Here is a 21044-nt window from a genome sequence, read left to right on the forward strand (position 1 = left end):
ATTAGGCACCCCGTCGGGAGCCTGTTTGACTTGCGCCATCAACGCCATGAGAGCAAGAGAAAACTCTTGCAAGGTCTCACCTTCGAGCTGCTGCCGAGAGAAGAAACGCTGCTGCAAGGCAATATAGGACTGAGTACAGCCATACAGTTCTTTTAAAATAGCAAGAACCTGCACTGGATCCCCCCGTACAGAACTAGAGCGAAACCTAATTTCCTCCCTGGCTTCCCCATCTAAGTGATCGAAAATAGAGAGCCCGGTCAGCAAGTGTCGAGCGCGCATGCACGCTTCAACCTCATGGATCCACTTGGCCACCCCCAAACCCGACCTACCACTGAACATAGGGCACTTACGGTCCCTAGGAATGATGACCAGCCGCTCCGTTACAGCGGAAGCCGTAGATGAACTGCCAGAGGTAACGAACGAGGGAGAAGCAGCCCCGCTGGCACTTGTACCTGCAGCATTCTCTTGCTGTAGACGTTCATTATCAGCTTTTAGCTGTAGGATCAAGTCCTTTAACTGCTGCACCTCCTCCGCCATGTAGAGCCAGGGAAACTGGATAGGAAATAAGAACTCGCACCAACAAGTTAGTGAAAAAAAGATTTCAAGGCCGCCGCTCTACCACTAAAATTTGCTATATGCAAAGTTAAAACATAAAAACAAAATAAAAAAAACAAAAACAAAAATCCAACCCTTTAAACTGGTGATCCTGCCATCTACGCCAAAAATGTGCCAGGGCGGTGTAGGCCTGTCGGAAAGAGAAGATCACCAGGGGTCAGAAAATTTAAAAGAAAAAGGTGATTTAAAATAGATTTTATTGCACAATTGAAAATCAATCGCCAGCGATAAAATCAACGACTAAAACCACACCATGCATGAGAGAAAAACAAATAAAACAAACAAGTACAAAACCAGAAAACAATGCTTTGGAAAAAATAAAGAAAATAACTAGATAAACCAAAATACCAATAGCACTGGTAAAACCACGATAAAATAAGAGCGGCCCAAATGTAAAAAACAGCAGGAGTCAAAGTTATTAAAACCCGCATCGACACAGTCCTGCGGGAGCAGCAGTTGAAATTGGTAAAACCAAGTCGAGCGGCAGCAGGTAAGAGCCAGTTCTAAAACACAATCGCTCATAAGCGCTGCGCATAAAAGGGATCCCATGCAGGTCCAACCTAACCACCTTACTTGTGTGTGTCACACACACACACACACACACACACACACACACACACACACACACACACACACACACACACACACACACCTCACTGCTACGTGCGTTGTAAGTGGCAAGACAGGACCGGCGCTTAGACGCACCTGCATTTAGCCAGGCTCTCACCACGCCCCCACCACCTCCACCAATCGTCTCCGTCCGTCACTCAGGTGAGTGGACGAGGAGGACCGTCACACTAAGCTAGTTTAATGGTTGTCGTGATTCATTTGTATTGTATTGTGATTTTACCTACTGCTTTCTTTTGAATTCAGCTAACAGATACACGTTATTACTGGAAGCATGCATCCGCGTCGTTGCACTCCCATTAAAACAGTGTTTAAAATAAAACGATGAAAGGTAGAATTGAACAAACTAATAACATGAGTTGAATTGAAGAAAAATGTAGACTACAAGGCGCATTCAGCTGTGGGTGTTTTTTTTACACATCCAGTGCGGACATGACGCATCAGAGAGGAACGAGTCGCGTTATTCAACGCGATTCAACCAGACGACGCGTATTAGAAGCGCCATTTTTTATGAATCCCCTTGGAGCCATACATGTAGCGGGGCGGAAGTGGGTTATTTATATCATTCTAACTCATTCTATCGCTGCTGGCAGATCAGGAAACGGCGATGTCACCATGTGGGTCTTCATAGTCGCTGGCATATTAGCGTTTGCAGGTAAATGTACTTTGTGTTAACCTCTAACTTTGTGTTACGTTAGAGGATACAAGTACTGCACCGTTGTCGACCGCTCCTTGTGCTCAAAGCAGGTCGTTAATCACTTATGAGTAATCTTTAAACTGGTAATTTAAAGATTACCAGTTTGCAATGTGTGGACTTGAACTTCTATGCAGACCTGGCTGCTTGACGGAATGCCAGACTCAAGCGTTGTGGGCTTTGACAGAGACCGAGTGCGGACCCGGAAGGTGTAAGGAGTGACTGCGGTCAAGTGAGCCGTCGTTCGTTCATCCGTCGTTCAGCCAGCCGCGCTTCAGAAACGTCTTGCGCCCGTATTACACGCTTTACAGCAGAGCACAAAACACGCTCGTCGCGACTTCCTCTTTTCATGGCGACACGTCTGGTCTGTTCAAAATATTGAAAAATACGAAACAAAATATTGCATATATAGAAAAACTGTCGCCTAATAAAGATCTGTATACTTTTACTGTAAAATTAAGCATTTATTAGTATTTAAAACTACCATGTCATACTGTGAAATTTTTATAATTAATAACTTAACTTTGGTGCATAGTTCCAGGCCCAGACCACTTTCCCCTTGTTCTACTAGAGGTGTACTATCACCACACAAAGATCTGTATATTTTTACTGTATAGTTTTGGATTTATTAGTATTCAAAACTACCATGTCATACTGTAATACAGTCAACTTTGATCATTAATAACTTGACTTTGGTGCATAGTTCCAGGCCCAGACCACTTTCCTCTTGTTCTACTAGAGGTGTACTATTACCCCACAAAGATCTGTATATTTTTACTGTATAGTTTAGGATTTATTAGTATTCAAAACTACCAGTTCATACTGTAACTGTATGGGCCGTATAGTCAACTTTAATGATCAATAACTTGACTTTGGTGCATAGTTCCAGGCTCAGACCACTTTCCTCTTGTTCTACTAGAGGTGTACTATTACCCCACAAAGATCTGTATATTTTTACTGTATAGTTTAGGATTTATTAGTATTCAAAACTACCAAGTCATACTGTAACTGTATGGGCCGTATAGTCAACTTTAATCGTTAATAACTAGACTTTGGTGCATAGTTCCAGGCCCAGACCACTTTCCCCTTGTTCTACTAGATGTGTACTATCACCCCACAAAAATTCATGTATTTTTACTGTATAGTTTAGGATTTAGCAGTACTTGAAAGTACTATGTCATACTGTAATACAGTCAACTTTAATCATTAATAACTTGACTTTGGTGCATAGTTCCAGGCTTAGACCACTTTCTCCTTATTCTACTAGTGATGTGCTATCACCACACAAAAATTCATGTATTTTTACTGTATAGTTTAGGATTTAGCAGTACTTGAAAGTAGTATGTTAAACTGTAATACAGTCAACTTTAATCATTAATAACTTGACTTTGGTGCATAGTTCCAGGCTCAGACCACATTCCCCCTGATCTACTAGAGATGTACTATCACCCCACAAAGATCTGTGTACTTTTACTGTATAGTTTAGGATTTTAGTAGTACCATGTTATGCTGAAATATGGCCCTTACAGTCAAGCATAAAACCAATAAGTACTGCACTACAAACAGTGTAGTGTGTAACTTTCTTTTTTATTGTTTTAAGTCTGTATTGTGAAGAGAGAATAATTGCATTAAATCTAATCCTGAATATTTGGTTATATACATTTTGTATTTACATTTTAGTGTTCAAAACTAGATATTACAATGTGTAAGAACAGAGACGGCAATAACTTTGATAAAACAAACTCCAGACATGGGAAATGGTTTAATGAGAACAAATAACGATTTCAGTATCCATCCATTTTCAACTGCTTTTTCTTGGGGCGGGTCGCGGGGGCAACAGTCTAAGCAAACTCCAAACTTCCCTCTCTCCGGACACTTCCTCCAGTTCAGCCCAGCCCAGGACATGTTTGCCTTGGGAGACCCTACCAGGGGCATTTAGCCCCCGACAACATAGCTCCCGGGGTCATTCAGGCACACAAACTCCTCCACCACGTTAATGTATGTTTCACACATAAATATTCAGTTTTTGACTGTTCAATGACTTTATATTAAACATTAAACATTTAGTTTCAATATTAAAAGTCACACTTTGGAGTCCTAACAGATGGTAATAAAAGGATTTAATGTGTGTGTGCTTAGCCTCACTCAGTTTTTTTATGAAAAGTGACATAATCTGGGCCTGGCATTATGCACTAAAGTCAAGTTATTCATCATCATAGTTGAATATAAGGCCCATAGAGTATTACAGTATGACCTGGAAGTTTTGAATACTAATAAATCCAAAACTATACAGTAAAAATACACGAATCTTTGTGTGGTGATAGTACATCTCTAGTAGATCAGGGGGAATGTGGTCTGAGCCTGGAACTATGCACCAAAGTCAAGTTATTGATCATCAAAGTTGACTGTATTACAGTATGACATAGTACTTTCAAGTACTGCTAAATCCTAAACTATACTGTAAAAATACACAAATCTTTGTGTGGTGATAGCACATCACTAGTAGAATAAGGAGAAAGTGGTCTAAGCCTGGAACTATGCACCAAAGTCAAGTTATTAATGATTAAAGTTGACTGTATTACAGTTTAACATACTACTTTCAAGTACTGCTAAATCCTAAACTATACAGTAAAAATACATGAATTTTTGTGTGGTGATAGCACATCACTAGTAGAATAAGGAGAAAGTGGTCTAAGCCTGGAACTATGCACCAAAGTCAAGTTATTAATGATTAAAGTTGACTGTATTACAGTATGACATAGTACTTTCAAGTACTGCTAAATCCTAAACTATACAGTAAAAATACATGAATTTTTGTGGGGTGATAGTACACATCTAGTAGAACAAGGGGAAAGTGGTCTGGGCCTGGAACTATGCACCAAAGTCTAGTTATTAACGATTAAAGTTGACTATACGGCCCATACAGTTACAGTATGAACTGGTAGTTTTGAATACTAATAAATCCTAAACTATACAGTAAAAATATACAGATCTTTGTGGGGTAATAGTACACCTCTAGTAGAACAAGAGGAAAGTGGTCTGGGCCTGGAACTATGCACCAAAGTCAAGTTATTAATGATCAAAGTTGACTGTATTACAGTATGACATGGTAGTTTTGAATACTAATAAATCCAAAACTATACAGTAAAAATATACAGATCTTTGTGTGGTGATAGTACACCTCTAGTAGAACAAGGGGAAAGTGGTCTGGGCCTGGAACTATGCACCAAAGTTAAGTTATTAATTATAAAAATTTCACAGTATGACATGGTAGTTTTAAATACTAATAAATGCTTAATTTTACAGTAAAAGTATACAGATCTTTATTAGGCGACAGTTTTTCTATATATGCAATATTTTGTTTCGTATTTTTCAATATTTTGAACAGACCAGACGTGTCGCCATGAAAAGAGGAAGTCGCGACGAGCGTGTTTTGTGCTCTGCTGTAAAGCGTGTAATACGGGCGCAAGACGTTTCTGAAGCGCGGCTGGCTGAACGACGGATGAACGAACGACGGCTCACTTGACCGCAGTAAGGAGTGGCCGTTTTTATTAACAATAAGTGGTGCCATCCTGGACATCTGACGGTTAAAGACCGGATCTGCAGCCCTGAATTGCTGGCCGTGGGCCTCCGTACATATTATTTACCCAGCGAGTTTCCACACGTTATCCTCATCGCTGTTTACGTCCCCCCCTCCGCAAACGCTGCCGCGACATGTGACGTCATACAGAGAGCCATCTCCAGCCTGCAGTAATATAGTAATTAGATGCAATTATACAATAGTAATTAGACTTGGTGTGAGTGTGTGTAGATGTGTTAGCATTCTTATTTTTAATCTCCCTACCTTCTTGTGTGTACCTCCATCTGTGATCAAAGTGTGCAAAATATTTCCCTCTGGGATTAATAACGTTTTTTTTAATTAGTTTTATTTGGATCTTGAATTAGTTTGCATGTGTGTTTATCCTCAGTAAAAGCACATTTGTAAACATATGAATTATCAGACACTCAGGTTTGAGATCGTTTTTTACCAAAACATTAGAACCACCCAAGGGCGGCACGGTGGTGCAGTGGGTAGCACGGTCACCTCACAGCCAGAACGTCTTAGGTGCCTTCCTGTGAGTTCTCCCCGTGTTCGCATGGGTTCTCTCCGGGTTTTCCGCCTTCCTCCCACAGCCCAAAAACATGCATTAGGTTCATTGGTCACTCTAGATTACCAGTAGGTGTGAGTGTGTGTGTGTGTGTGCATGGTTGTCTGTCTATGTGTTGCCCTGTGATGGACTGGCGACCTGCGACCCCACATGGGAAGAGGTGGTAGAAACTGGATGGATGCATAGAACTACCCATTCATATAATGTACTGCAGTACAAGTCCACGCCTCAACGTAATAAGCATATAGTGGAGTTATTACATTTCTGACAGCTTCATCTTAAAATCTGAGAAATTATAATTTAGAATAAATGGCAGATTTGATTTATTAGATTAAATTACATGTGCAGGTTTGTGCTTTAGTCCTTACCTTGTGTGTTTGCTTGTAGGAAACGCTGCAGACGCCTCTTGTCCAGTTGTGATGAAGCCGTCTGCTGTCGTGGTGAAATATGAAGGCGACTTCACCGTCAACTGCTTGTCATTAGATAAAACGACGGAAGGAATGTGTTGGGAATCGTCATACGGTGTCACAGAGTTCATGGAGCATGCTGCTAATGTTACCCTACAAATTAAGTCTGTCATAGACTGGACGTTATCGCTGACCTGCTACCTCAAACCGGCCAACAGCAGCCATTGTTCTCTTAAGCTACCAGTCACTGTTTACAGTACGTCACTCTTCTTTTTACTAGACTTTTTCAAGCAGTGTGGTAAGATTAGCTCAAGGTATTTGACTACTGCTGATGAGAACGTCTGCGTTCCTTTTTTTACACAGAAACGATAGACAGCGTGTCTATCAGCATGTCCCAGTCCAGCCCGATGGTGGAGGGCAACATCTACACCGCGCGATGCGACATCACCTCCGTGGCTCCTGCTAGGAACCTCACCGTGTCCTGGCACAAAGGCAACAAGCTTCTACAGGCGCAGCCCATTCTGGAGTCCAATCCACGTCCAGTCAACAAGTCCATGATCATGAATGTGACCGTGGACAGAAACGATGATGGAGCTCAGATCTGGTGCGAAGCGAAGCTGACGTTTCCACAAGTGGGGCTTTATCTCCCCGCTGTGAAATCAGGGTCACGGATACTGAGTGTGGAGTGTGAGTTTTAACACTCGCTTCCGTCTGATCAGCAGGTGATTGTGCTCATTTGTACTCATTTATCTTGTCCTGCGCGTCCTCAGACCCACCGACCTTCACTCACCCTGAAAATGAGACGGTGGAAGTTGCAGCTCACAGTAAGCTTCGTTTGAACTGCGCTGCTGAAGGGAAGCCGCCGCCAGAATACACGTGGCAGAACCTTCAGACGGGCCAAAATCTGAACGGGAACGGGTCCACTTTGGCCCCGTCCTTCCACCTACCGGGGACCTACAGCTGCACGGCGTCCAACGTCCATGGCACCAGAACCAAGTACTTCACCATCAAGGAAACCGCAGGTACCGTACAACAATGATGGAGAGTCACCATGTTCCACAGCCTCGTAGTGTGACTCATCCAGGGCCCATTGCTGCAGACTGAGACAGCCTGAAAAGATGTGCTGAAAACAAAAGCATAACAAAACTTCTTGTCTCCTACAGGGAATCACCCGATGATACTTGTAACCGTCGTTGTGGTCCTTGTGTTGCTGGGGATCCGTCTCGCCGCCTGCATTGTTTACCAGAGAGGTCGCTACAAACCCATGCCCTCCGTCCTGGTATGACGCTGATTTCATTTATATTTATGGAACTACAATCAGACTTTAAAATGGTTTGGTGCTTAAAGAGCCCTACGGGTCTGGTTTAACTGACATGCTCACCTGTCTGCTCAAGTGTAGCTGCTGTTGACAACAGCATAGTGTCATGAGCCTCACTAAGCAGCAGTATCAACAAATGGTACATTTACAATTTTCATTCACAGATGAAATGTGCATTGATCTCATGCAGACATGCAAAATCCACTTTTGGGCCATTGTGGTACTTTGACTCTCTGGCTCATGTTTGCACTTGCTACTTACAGTATTGCAGATTTAGGCCCCTATGACAATGAGACGGGCAGTGTTGACACTGTATATTTTTGGCATGAAAACTTACAGACACTTTATTGAGACATTGAAGTCCAATATTCTTAAAATGAAAAGCAGTAAAAGCAGTGTCCTTTGAGCTTAATCTAGTTCCAATTTTACTCAGTATTCATCTGCTGCTCTGCTGTCTTCGTTTTAGCTTAATGCATTGGTTTCATGGCGACCACGTTTATGGTAGCTTCATTCTATGATATTCTGTCCTTGTATACAGCATTAGCAGATTTTTCCAGGAAGGTTAGTCACAGAATTCAGATAAACTACTAGGCCAAGTTGTGTTGGTTGTTTTTTGTAAACTTGCTTGAATGTTGTTCTTTGCACTGGTGCAACTCTAGAACCTTTGATTATGCACTAAAACTATGAAATGGGAAATAACTATGCAATTTCTGTGAAGTGCCTCTGATTTCAGGTAAATGAAATTTCGATGGATTTATGACAATTACCTACAAACCTACACTTTATTGCACTTGTTTGACTGATGAGACAATCAGTGTTACCCAAGCTGACATAAATTAAAGTGAGGCGTAGATCAAAATGATTGTGTTACAGTACTTCACCTGAAATAAGCTAGCGTCTTACTGAGACAGAATGCTAATTAATGCAAAGTCAGATGGATGTCTTTCATTACTATACAGTGGGGACAGCACCGTGCTAATCAGACATGTTGCTCTCTCTCTCTGCCTGGCACTAACTTGTGCCATACTGTGTCAGGCTCTTGCCTTAAGGGACAAATTGACTTGTTCCACATTTGTATCCTTTTGTATCAATGAGCCTAATGCCTATCAAGACTTTTTTATTCAGGAATCTTTAAAAAATGTAAATGCAAAACCCTATTTATTCTTGAGACACAGGAGGATGGAACATATTAGTAAAGTTTGTAACCATTGACAGCAATGGAAAGTGGGGAAATGAAGTTCTACATGGTTAATATACTGTATACGAGATGATGTATTTCTGAATACTGCTTTACATGTAACTTTTGTAAGACTTTTCTTTATTAAAACGTGTCTTTGTCAAACAAATGGTTTAATTATTGATTAAACACATGGACAATCAGTGCTCTTATTAAGAGAGACGCAATTTCCAATCATTAAATGATTTTTTTAACGGCCACATCACTAATCAGAGGTAGATGAATTATGATGACTCAAATATTCAGCTATTGTGTTTGGCCTTTTTCATAAGAAGAGATAATACATTCAAGCACAATAAGAATCATATTAGCCCTATTAGTAGTAGTAGTAGTAGTAATTATGATTTGCCAAAGCGTTCTTCACAGGGAGACTGTAATATGTAGTTCATAACACTCAAACTGCTTTAAAACCAAAACTCCTGAATGGAACACGAACAGGCACAATTCAACTTGAAGAGAAAGAAACGTTTTTTTTTTACTTTGACCAGTGGGCGACGAGGCTGCTTTCTGGAGAATTCAGCTGACAGATACACGTTATTACCAGAAACATCCACGTGGTTAAACTCATTAAAACAGGCTTTAAATATAAAAAGAGGACATGAACAAACCAATAACGTAGGTTGAGTCAAAAACAACCGTAGGCTACAAGGCGCATTCAGCTGTGGGCGTTTCATTTACAATGCATTTGTAAGGCGGGTCGAAACACATCTGGTCCCGTCGACACAGAAAAGCGCTGCTCCTTTAACTGCGCTCGCTGCCGACGTCCACGTTCTGCGGCCACAGCGCCACTTTCACCAGTTGAACAAGTTGAGGCTCCCATCGAGGCGTGGCTGCGGCTGGTTTTCACTTTCGTTTACCTGTGTGATAACGATCACACAGAACGAAGGAGGACGCAGCAGCGGCACCGAGGGCGGAAAACGACGCTCGGACGACTTTGGACGTTCACTGCCTCATTCAATTGCTGCTGCTCACGAAACGGCGAGGTCGCCATGTGGCTCTTCATGGTCGCTGGCTTATTGGCGTGTGCAGGTAAATGTGCTTTGTGGTTCGTCCAGGTGCGTTAGAGGGTAAAAGTACTGCACGAAGGCGTCGACCGCTGCTTGTGGCCTCCGCCCATTGTTTGATTGTAACGCGATCGCTGTGCTCGGTTTAACTTTGTCCTCAGAGCGGGTCGTCAATCAGTTATGAGCTATTTGAAGATTATTTATCTTTTTGCAACGTGTGAGCTTGATTTGGCAGAAGCACTAAAACTCAAAGCTCTAAAGGTTTTGAACACATAGTACAGACTGTCGACAAATACAGATATAGTCTGAGTGCTCTGTTGATGCTACTGCTACTACTACGAGTCTGCATGTGTTGCATGTGTTTAATGCTCAGTAAAAGCACACATACAAACATAAGAACTCAGGTTTGAGGTCATTTTGCCAAAATATTAGAACCACCTATTAATGTAATGTAACAACACCACACCTTACTGTAATAAACATGTTATTACCTGTCTGACAGATTCAACCCAAAATCTGAGAAATTATAATTTATAATAAATAAATAAGGATAAATAAAATAATAAATGTCAAATGCACTGTATTAGATTAAATTAGACAGGCAGGTTTGTGCATTAGTCCTTTGTACATTTGTTTTCATGCTGTGGGGAATAACTTGTGTGTTTGCTTGTAGGAAACGCTGCAACCTCTTGTCCACTTGTGATGAAGCCGTCTGCTGTCGTGGTGGAATATGAAGGCGACTTCACCGTTGACTGCTTGTCATTAGATAAGACGATAGAAGGAATGGGTTGGGAATCGTCAGCCGGAGGCACAGACCTCTTGCAGAACGTTGATAATGTTACCTTACAAATAAAGTCTGTCGTAGACTGGACGTTAGCGCCAAAGTGCTACACAAATCTAGCTGACGGCAGTCAGTGTTTAGTTGAGCTCCCAGTCACTGTTTACAGTACGTCACTCTTCCTTTTATTAGACTTTTTCAAGCAGTGTGGTACGATTAGCTTAAGGTATTTGACTACCACTGATGAGAACGTCTGCGTTCCTTTTTTAACACAGAAATGATGGACAGCGTGTCTTTCAGCATGTCCCAGTCCAGCCCGATGGTGGAGGGCAACATCTACACCGCGCGATGCGACATCACCAACGTGGCTCCTGCTAGGAACCTCACCGTGTCCTGGCACAAAGGCAACAAGCTTCTACAGGCGCAGCCCATTCTGGAGTCCAATCCACGTCCAGTCAACAAGTCCATGATCATGAATGTGACCGTGGACAGAAACGATGATGGAGCTCAGATCTGGTGCGAAGCGAAGCTGACGTTTCCACAAGTGGGGCTTTATCTCCCCGCTCTGAAATCAGGGTCACGGATACTGAGCGTGGAGTGTGAGTTTTAACACTCGCTTCCGTCTGATCAGCAGGTGATTGTGCTCATTTGTACTCATTTATCTTGTCCTGCGCGTCCTCAGACCCACCGACCTTCACTCACCCTGAAAATGAGACGGTGGAAGTTGCAGCTCACAGTAAGCTTCGTTTGAACTGCGCTGCTGAAGGGAAGCCGCCGCCAGAATACACGTGGCAGAACCTTCAGACGGGCCAGAATCTGAACGGGAACGGGTCCACTTTGGCCCCGTCCTTCCACCTACCGGGGACCTACAGCTGCACGGCGTCCAACGTCCATGGCACTAGAACCAAGTACTTCACCATCAAGGAAACCGCAGGTACCGTACAACAATGATGCAGAGTCACCGTGTTGAGGTCGTCGAGGGCTGTTTTCAGTTTCATTTTCAAAATGAGAGCGGCCGAACAGATGAGCTGAAAGCGAAAGCGTAACCAAAGCCTGTCGTCGCCCGCAGGGAACCCGACGACGCTCGTGGCCATCGTGGTGGTCGCCGGTTTGCTGGGGCTCGCTCTCCTCGCCGCCGGGCCCTTCATCGTGACGCCGAGCGGCACGTTCTCCCTCAGCAAAGGCGGCTACCAGCCGACGGCCTCCGGCCCCGTGTGAGGCCGGACGCGGTTCCGTGCGTGGGGCGACAGTCAGACGGAGCCCGCGGGTCTGGCTCGCTCATCAGCCGCCGCTGAGCCGCAGTGTTAACAGACGGTACATCACAGTTTTCATTCGCAGCTTCCGGTTTCACCCTGAATTATCTGCTGCTCTGCTGTCGGACTTTCCTGCACATCTGCGCATCCACCGTTTACTTACAGTGCTTGCATGTCTGTGGACTGACTGAAACCCTCCACTGAGCTTGTCTGCCTGTCTTTCTTATCTAAATGCATTGGCTTCAACATTCAGCTTCAGTCTGACACACTGTGCAGCATCAGCAGGTTTTCCCAGGAAGTTTAGTCACAGAATTCTGATAAACACTGCTACTACTACTGCTGGAGGGTGAATTAGGCCTAAACAACTACTTCTCTGTTTGTCCAACATCTGAGCATGGAAAGATCAGGGTCAGTAAAGTCAAATGGATGTTCAGCTTTGTGTTCTTCTGCCTCCAAGTGGCCAGATAAATAATCCCAATAAGCTAAATAAAAGGCCTTTCCTATTTCTATACAACTCAGATATATTCTCAGCTTTCTTTTATATACTTACTACAGTCTGTGGTTCGGGAAAAACGGTTACTTGAGAACTCTTTGATGTCACAACAAAACAGTGTTGCTTTTTACTATGACTAGACCCAGTTGTGTTTGTTTTTTTATAAACTTGCTTGAACATTGTTGTTCTTTGCACTGGTGCAACCCTGGAACCTTTGATTATGCACTGAAACGATGAAATGGGAAATAATGATGTCTCAGATTTCAGGTAACAAGCAATGGATTTATGACAATTACCTACAACACTACACTTTGTCTCATCAGTCAAACAAGTGCAAAAATCATTGTTTGGAGTGTTGTATAAGCTGAAATAAATTAAAGGGAGGCGTAGGTCAAAATGATTGTGTGATATAGTACTTTATTTAAAATAAGCCAGCGTCCAACTGAGACAGAATGCTAATTATTGCAAAGTCAGATCAAGTGTCTTTCATTACTGTTTCCACTTTTGTCAACCTGACTCCACCCTGCGCCCCCTTTCATTTAATCAAACACTATACACTGGTGACAGCTCCGTGCTAATTAGTGCAGAACAACGTAAATATTACATGTTTTTTAAACCATGTTCTTTATGTTGATTTGCTGCAGTTCCCACTACAGCACTGTTTGTGTATGCGCTAGCTGTGTTGCTATGGCAACTTGGCAGAGTTGATCGTGCGCAATTTGTCACGGAGTTTCCCCAAAAAAAACAAACAAACAGAAAAAAAACTTTTGTTACGAGAACATAAGCGCAACGGCCATCTCTGCAGCAGTCGAAGCGGAACATTCGGAGTCGAGCGTGTGCTGGAATCTGTGCATTGAGATTCTCAGCCGCGCTCCCTATAAATACGCCGTAACGCGTCCGGTTACTCGTCGCCCGCACCGCCGCTGTGGTCGGATGCGGATGCGCCGCGCGGCATCGTGCGCACAGCGCGCACCGCCGGACGGCAACGACAATAGAAAGGCTCAGACTGTGTTTTCACCACCTGTTGAATTTCCCTCTTTCCCTTTCACTCCCCCCGAACCCCCCGACGTCAGCTGGGATGAAGGAAGGGGGGCCCTTTGTTCCAGCATAGTTCCGCGCACAGTTGCCAAGCTGGGCCTTGTTGGAATTCTCTCCCTGGGCCCCCAGTCGACGGATCAGTGCAGAAAATAACATGGCGAACAACTTTGTGACATGGATTCTGACGTCTTGCATGATTTATTCAGGTAAGACGCAGGAAGAGTTGTTGGATTATTGGAGGATGTTCCGTCCAGACGGTGTTTCTGCAGAGGGTGGCGAGACAAACGTGTTAGTGTAAAGTAGAGCAGCTTGAACGAAGGGAGTTATTGTATATGAACAAGGTAGTTACGCTATAAAAGCATTAAAAGCTATTTCAGGCCATGTTGGATAAAGAAGTCCCCAAAATATTTTTTGATTGTGTGTAGGCGGCTCCGCTAAATTATGACGTGGTACCGACGAAGTTAACTAACACAAAGCTAATTTAAATAATGAGACGCGTGATCATTTAAGTAGGTGCAATAAACGCGTAGTCAAACCATTAAGCCAAATACAATTAAAGTAACTGTTACGCACCGGCTCTTAATTTCTTAGTTGGGAATTTCCGGCGCGTTATTGCGTAACAAGCTTCCAGCTTGGAGGTGGCGGTGGTTCCACTGGGTGTAATGGTGGCGATGGCGGCCGCTTGCTCTGTGTCTCAGCGTCAGGTGAAGGCTGCTCGCTCATCCTCAAGCCCTCCCGGGTAGTGGTGGCCTTCGGGGAGCCGGTGTCGGTCAGCTGCGAAGCCGCCCGTCCGGTGCGCGTGCTGGGCTGGGAGTCGGCCATCAGCGCCGCTCACACGCAGCAGGAGCTGTCGGTCCAGTGGAAGGTGGACAGTCTGATCGACTGGATAGAGGAGCCCATCTGCTATGGGGTCTTCTTCACGGCCCCCAGGCAGTGTGAGGAGAAACTCAACCTCGTCCTCTACAGTGAGTTGTGTCTATGAAAAAAATATATTTATTGGATTTTGTTCTTTATTTCTAAAATGTGTATTGTTTATCCTCAGAAACTCCGGACAGCATCTCCATCAGGCCCGTGAACCACACTGGGCCCATGGTGGAAGGCAAAGAGTACCAGCTGCTCTGCGAGGTCCAGAACATTGCTCCGGTTCAGTACCTCACTCTGCGGTGGTATCGAGGGCAGGCTGAGGTTTATAAGCACTCCTTCTCTGACCTGACATCGTCCTCGCCGGTCCAAGTCTCCTCTACGCTCATCGTCACACCAACCAAAGCTGAGAATGGGGCACAGTACAGGTGCATAGCAGAGCTGGACCTCGGCCCGGAGGGACCTCAACCACTTCCTACCTTGGCCTCGGAGCCTCTTAATGCCTCCGTGTACTGTGAGTCATGAATCTTCTCCATATTATATATTTAAGGCACTGAAGGGTGATGATAGGCTGCAAATAACCCCCTTGATGTTCTTCTGTAGTTCCGCCAATGTTCTTGAGTCCTGAGCCAGAGGTCTTGGACCTCGTCGCGGGTGCTGAGATCACGTTAAACTGCACTGCCACAGGGAACCCCACGCCTGTGTACAGCTGGCTATCATCCCACCCCGTGCAGGAGAGGATAGAGGATGAGGCTGTTCTTACCTCCTCCACGCTGCTCCCAGGGACCTACACCTGCGTTGCCTCCAATAAATTGGAAAAGAAAAGCAAACAGTTCATAGTCAAGGCCAAGAGCAAAGGTAAAATACTACAGTGACATAAACATGTAGGTTATTTTCAAACACTGCTCTCTAACCCACATGATGCTTTGCTTCCACTTAGGTTTCTGACATGGTTTTGAGACGAGCCCATGTGATGAGACTGGACATATGAGAAGTGAGAAAAGGGGATTTTTGCTGTTGCCGCTTTGCAGACGGAGATGACGGTGCATAAGCAGATATTTATGAAGATCCTGCTTCTGTCCAGAATTAGCTCTCCTAAAGAAAAAGGCCTGAATATATTTTCATGTGACAGTTGTCTCTTAATTTTTCAGAATATTAACATAAACCATTATGTTCTTGGAATATAGTTCACTTCCTGTGCTTTATATGTGATCTTTTATCTAATTTATGTTTTTACTAGACTCAACCTCTTGTAAAATCCTGTGAAAAAAGACCTTTGTAACATTGTAAATGTGTAACACACTAAATTTTATAATACAATATTTACTAGCACTTTTATAGTGTAACTTTAATACAGAATGTCATTAATGTAAATATTAAACACTTCCTAATGTTCTTTTCTTTATAAATTAAATTTTAAACATTGATACATACTTGGTTAATGATATGTTACTAATTATAATTTATTTATTTGTCTAGTAGTGAAATGTTCCTGCTCCTGGGACCATCATATTAAATGTCTTAATGTAACACATTAATAAACCTTGTCACCTTTCTGCACTGAATTGAGTTTGACTGTATAGCTGTACCTAATAAAGTGGCCAGTGTGTGCATTCTATTGCCTATTGAGTACAACTTGACCGTAAGCGCTATGGCAGCTTTTTGCCGTTAGGAGTCGCTGTAGCACGTTTCAGAAATTATCCACGGTTCGTCACGTGATCAAAACATTACATTAGCTAGCTACTGTAACATTGGCTGAACGATCTTCCTTCCATGCTGTATTTGACTATAAATATCCTAAACCTGCAAATACTGGAGTAAGTCTTAATTGTTTGTGATGCAGTACTCGATGTGTATTCGCTTACTGGAAGCGAAGTGTTTCTAAAAGTGTATGTTGTCTTTCAGGCATGCCACAGAAAGATCCGTGTCAAAAACAAGCGTGTGCAATTCAAAAGTGTTTACAAGGTACATGAAGCGGACACTTAGCGGGCATCGTGTGTTTTATTGCGGCCCCTGCGTGTTCCTGTAACTAACGCCACAACCCTCCTGCAGCTAACAAATACGTGGAGAGCATGTGTGCGGACGTGATCGCGGTGATGCGGCGATGCTGTGAGACGCATGCGGCCAACTCGATCTGCTGTTCGGGGTTCAGGGACTCGGAAACCACCATCAACGAAAAGAATACAAGAGAAACATTCTGTTCTTAGAAATGACTCCTTAGAAGTGCTTCAATACTGTATTACGCTGTATGTAATGTGAATATAAACAATAAACAATGGACTGGATTATTTGACTTGTCAGATGTGTTGAATCTGTTGAACATCTTATTAGTACTCTAGATTTGTGTTATTGTGTATTGGCTGAAATTGTACTTGTAGGAAAAGATTAGATTTTTTTGTAACTATCTGTTTTTGTTTTAAGCAGCTGGTAGTGTGTCGTATCTAATGCATGTTTTAAGGTGACTAGTAACAATTTTCAATTTAAGAAACATGCTCATTAAAACGTAAGGTTTTGTGAAAGTTGTATTACAAAATTCTTTTACTACAAAGTCGTCCGTCTTCTTCCTGCTTACGTCGTACGTCTCCGTGGCGCAGAACAACGTGCTGACGTCAAGCGGAAATCGCTGCAGCAATTCTTTCTAGAACTCTGTAGCTCTCTGTCGTTAGCCCACGCTAGCTAGGTCGCTCTGAAATTACCTTGGCTCTCAGTCCCTGCACTGATCGCGCATCCACACTTCGCAAAGGTGCTTTACTTGGGATTTCGCCTCAGACTAGTTGTTGGCTTCCTTTCTACCACTAACTCAGTCGAGTCATAGTCTAAGCTTAGATTGGCTAGTTTCCTGTTGGGATCATGTCTAGGATAGACTACAGCGTGTGGGACCACATCGAGGTCTCAGACGACGAGGATGACACGCACCCAAACATCGACACACCCAGCCTGTTCAGATGGAGACACCAGGTAGCTTTACACACACACGTTATAAGTATTTTTGTGGTTACGAACATCAGTGCACAGGATGCGTTAACTTTAGCAGTTACTTCACATGTAGCTGCTGTAGCTAGTTAGCTTATTTTGTTTGCTTCACTCTGTGTCGTTAACCTGTTGTAGTTAGAAAATCATTATATTAGGGTAGATAACAACTCTGGATGCTGAATGTCAGATTTGTTAAAGTCACCGATGGTGGATTCTCCCCATTCTGTACATTATGGTGACCATAGGGAAAGTTAGGACTAATCCTTGTTGTGGAAAAGATGAAACACACCAAAAGTAGTTGGAAATTTGTTATTATGTTAATAAAGAAGAGAAGTGCCCTAAACAGTGCAGATGCAGCTCGGTGCGGTTCTGAAGGCTGTGCAGAAACAAGCTTTTCACTGTACACAGCACATCACTGTCCAGAGTTATACAAAGTTGTATATCACATAGTTTTGCAAGGCTCAAGGTCTCACTCATATAATACTTGGTTACATGAAAGCACATACAAAGTCAATACATCTTATAATTTGTGTCCTTCAGGCGCGTGTGGAGCGAATGGAAGATTTTCAGAGAAAAGGTGAAGAAATGAGCAAGGCCCTCGCTGAAAGCCGACGGAAGCTGGCCGAGGCTCAGAAGAAAGTACAACAGTTGAACAGTTCAGCAGCAGACGTTTCCAAAGCAGAGCTGAGCAAAGCCCAGGCTGAGGAGAAGAAACTGAAGAAAGAAGAAAGGGAGTTGGAGAAGAAGTTGGACGAACATAATCGAGAAGAGAAGAAGATGCCATGGAACGTTGACACACTCAGTAGAGATGGTTTCAGCAAGGTGAGGTGACAAGAAAGTAATTAAAAAAAAGAGTAGACATTAACATAATTGTATTTGCATAAACAAGATAAATAAATACAACATTGGTAAATAAAAGGTAATTAATAGTTGGAGCATGTTTGGTTTTGGAACCATGGGCCAAACATTTGTACCTGTTTATTTATCTTTTTAGAGCATTGTTAATATCAAACCTGATGTTGAGGAGACTGAAGAAGAAAAAGAGCAAAAGCATAAAACATTTGTGGAGAAATATGAAAAACAGATCAAACATTTTGGTAAGCATCAGCGGCTTTTGATGACCATTGCTATATACTGCACGTTGCTGTGTTTGTGTTTGAGATTAGTGATGGTCTGTCATTGCTGTCTTTGCCACAGGCATGTTGCGACGTTGGGATGATAGCCAGAAATACCTCTCTGACAACCCTCATCTAGTGTGTGAAGAGACTGCCAACTACCTAGTCATCATGTGCATTGACCTTGAGGTGGAGGAGGTAAGGACCAACAAGCTGTTTTAGAGAGCCTTCATTTGTAAATCACAGGCACTGAATTCGGGTTTGTGAACAGTAACTCAGAAATAGTTGGACTTAAAAATATGTTAATTGTTTAGACGTTGTTTTTGTAGAAACACGCCTTGATGGAGCAAGTGGCTCATCAGACCATCGTCATGCAGTTCATCCTAGAGTTGGCAAAAAACCTCAAGGTGGACCCTCGTGGGTGCTTTCGTCAATTTTTCGCCAAGATTAAGGTGACAGACTTTGTTTTGTTTCCAATGCATATTTGTCCGTCCTGTAACATTTTCAGTTTTTCAAATGCTATTCTTTTCATATAGAACTAACTCTAAAGATTTGAATTTGGTTCCTTGGTAACTGATCTATGAGGCTTTGGTCAAGACATCTTAATAAATTCAAATGCTAACTATGTGCGTCCTGTCACAGACAGCAGATCAGCAGTACCAAGATGCTTTCAATGATGAGTTGGAGGCTTTCAAGGGCCGGGTTCGTGGCAGGGCGAAGATTCGCATTGAAAAGGCCATGAAAGAATTTGAGGAAGAGGAACGGCAAAAGCGCCTTGGACCTGGGGGATTAGATCCTGTTGACGTGTACGAGTCTCTGCCAATTGTAAGTTTATTTATTTTATCAAGGAGCGTCGGCACCGTTCTTTTATGTTTTCCTGTTCGTTTCAAATACCTCACAATATTTGTTCTCTATTCCAGGAGATGCAGAAATGCTTTGATGAGAAGGATATCCAAATGTTGCAGGAGGTTATTAGCAAAATGGATCCAACGGTAGGTTCCTCTGTTAAAGACTGCATTTTATGTTTCTAGGAATCATATTTCACAGATTTAAAGGTAAGCGGTATCTCACATGCATTTTGTTATGCTTTGGTTTAGGAGGCAAAGGCCCACATGAAGAGGTGCATAGACTCTGGGCTCTGGGTCCCCAACTCAAAGACAGATGAAGGAGACGAAAAGGACGAAGATGCTACATATGCAGAGGTGAAACTGCAGCAGGAAGAAACTAAGACAGAGTGACCAGCGTTGAGCCAACGATGATGGCTTTTGTTTTTTTGTTTTCTGCATATTGTTCTTACCCACTGTATTGCAACTCCACAGTGTATATGACTAGTTTGCCAGGAAAAATTGGGGAAAAAAACTCCCATATGAGATGTAAGGGATACACAGCCACGTTGCATCAGGAGCTTCTGTTTAGAAAAGAAAGCGCATCATGTTTTCAGGCATCACGAAAGTTGTTACATTTATTTGTAAGCACCTTTTAGTTTGTGTAACTGGTAAAGTAACACATGCCTGCCTGCATCTTTTGTGTTCGTGTATAGTTTAAAATATTCTATATTTTCACCTTGTGCGCAAGTTTTTTTTTCTGGTCCATCTTTTTGACATTTGAGTCATTGGTTAATTCAGACATTTTAACCTAGTTGACAGTAGACTTTGTAAGTGTTGTTACCATGCACTTCAAAGTGTACAGTTGACTTTACTTTCTACAAGCTCAGCATAGGTGGCAATTCATTGACACAGAAAACTATACCAAGCTTCTTTAAACACAGTATCAGTTCATTTGTTGTCCCCGGGATAGTTAGTCTCTCTACATGGGCCAAGTATTAGCACAGTATTTAGGAGTCATATGGAGGGATTGGCCCCATTTTTGCATTTATTAGGTTTTGATGTTATTCGTTGATGTGATCATCTATTGGCTGATATGACGCAAGGCATAAACCTGTTCTGTTCTATACTTTTACAATGCTTTTAATTGTAGTTTTGCTTGACATAATCAAAGCAAATGACTATCAAATGCATCAGTTCTAAATTAATTAAATTGCCATTTTGGATAAGACAAAAATAAACTGCAGCTTTAAAAGTGGGAATTCCACTTTAGCAGTACTGTTTTACATCACAAACACATGATGCACAGCTGAACATTTAGTGTGAAAAAACAAGTGGGGCAACAAAAATCTAAGCTAACTTTAGCAACAGTACAGGTGTTTAGGGATGTCCTGAATGGGCTGGCTACTGTATGGAGTAATTGCTATACACAAATAAATACTTGCTTACCTTCAATATGTTTGTGGATGTGTTTTATTCAGATTGAAGTTCAGTTCCTTACTTCATGACAGATGGCAGATAGATTAATAAAAGTGAGGCAATCTGAATAAAACACTACAGCCAATAATCTACAAAAACAAAGCAGATGTGTGAGGGGTTGATGAATCTTCTATTGAGCATCTCATTGCAACAAGATACCTTCATATACAATTGAAACCT

The 21044-nt window shown here is 42.7% G+C and overlaps 3 protein-coding genes across 3 annotated transcripts; all 3 read left to right on the forward strand.

Moving 5' to 3' along the window:
• The first annotated feature begins 1759 nt into the window (after positions 1-1759).
• On the forward strand, positions 1760-16086 carry si:ch211-66e2.5 (uncharacterized). The gene is made up of 14 exons (XM_055511012.1): positions 1760-1897; positions 6472-6747; positions 6855-7178; positions 7262-7513; positions 7655-7770; positions 9688-10075; positions 10724-10996; positions 11104-11427; positions 11511-11762; positions 11898-12040; positions 14199-14577; positions 14655-14987; positions 15077-15331; positions 15414-16086. Exons 1-14 carry the CDS (start codon positions 1858-1860, stop codon positions 15419-15421), a joined length of 3363 nt encoding a protein of 1120 aa, XP_055366987.1. The 5' UTR covers positions 1760-1857; the 3' UTR covers positions 15422-16086.
• A 70-nt stretch (positions 16087-16156) lies between these two features.
• Positions 16157-16761, forward strand: cmc4 (C-x(9)-C motif containing 4 homolog (S. cerevisiae)). Its single transcript, XM_029158188.3, has 3 exons — positions 16157-16290; positions 16379-16438; positions 16526-16761. Exons 2-3 carry the CDS (start codon positions 16381-16383, stop codon positions 16678-16680), a joined length of 213 nt encoding a protein of 70 aa, XP_029014021.1. The 5' UTR covers positions 16157-16290; positions 16379-16380; the 3' UTR covers positions 16681-16761.
• A 330-nt stretch (positions 16762-17091) lies between these two features.
• Positions 17092-20840, forward strand: LOC114859999 (hsp90 co-chaperone Cdc37). Its single transcript, XM_029158187.3, has 8 exons — positions 17092-17431; positions 17987-18268; positions 18441-18543; positions 18644-18759; positions 18891-19013; positions 19204-19386; positions 19482-19553; positions 19659-20840. The coding sequence occupies exons 1-8, from the start codon at positions 17324-17326 to the stop codon at positions 19797-19799; spliced, it is 1128 nt and encodes a 375-aa protein (XP_029014020.1). The 5' UTR covers positions 17092-17323; the 3' UTR covers positions 19800-20840.
• Positions 20841-21044: the final 204 nt, after the last annotated feature.

The sequence above is a fragment of the Betta splendens genome, chromosome 8 (assembly GCF_900634795.4).
Source record: "Betta splendens chromosome 8, fBetSpl5.4, whole genome shotgun sequence".
Taxonomy (NCBI): Eukaryota; Metazoa; Chordata; class Actinopteri; order Anabantiformes; family Osphronemidae; genus Betta; species Betta splendens.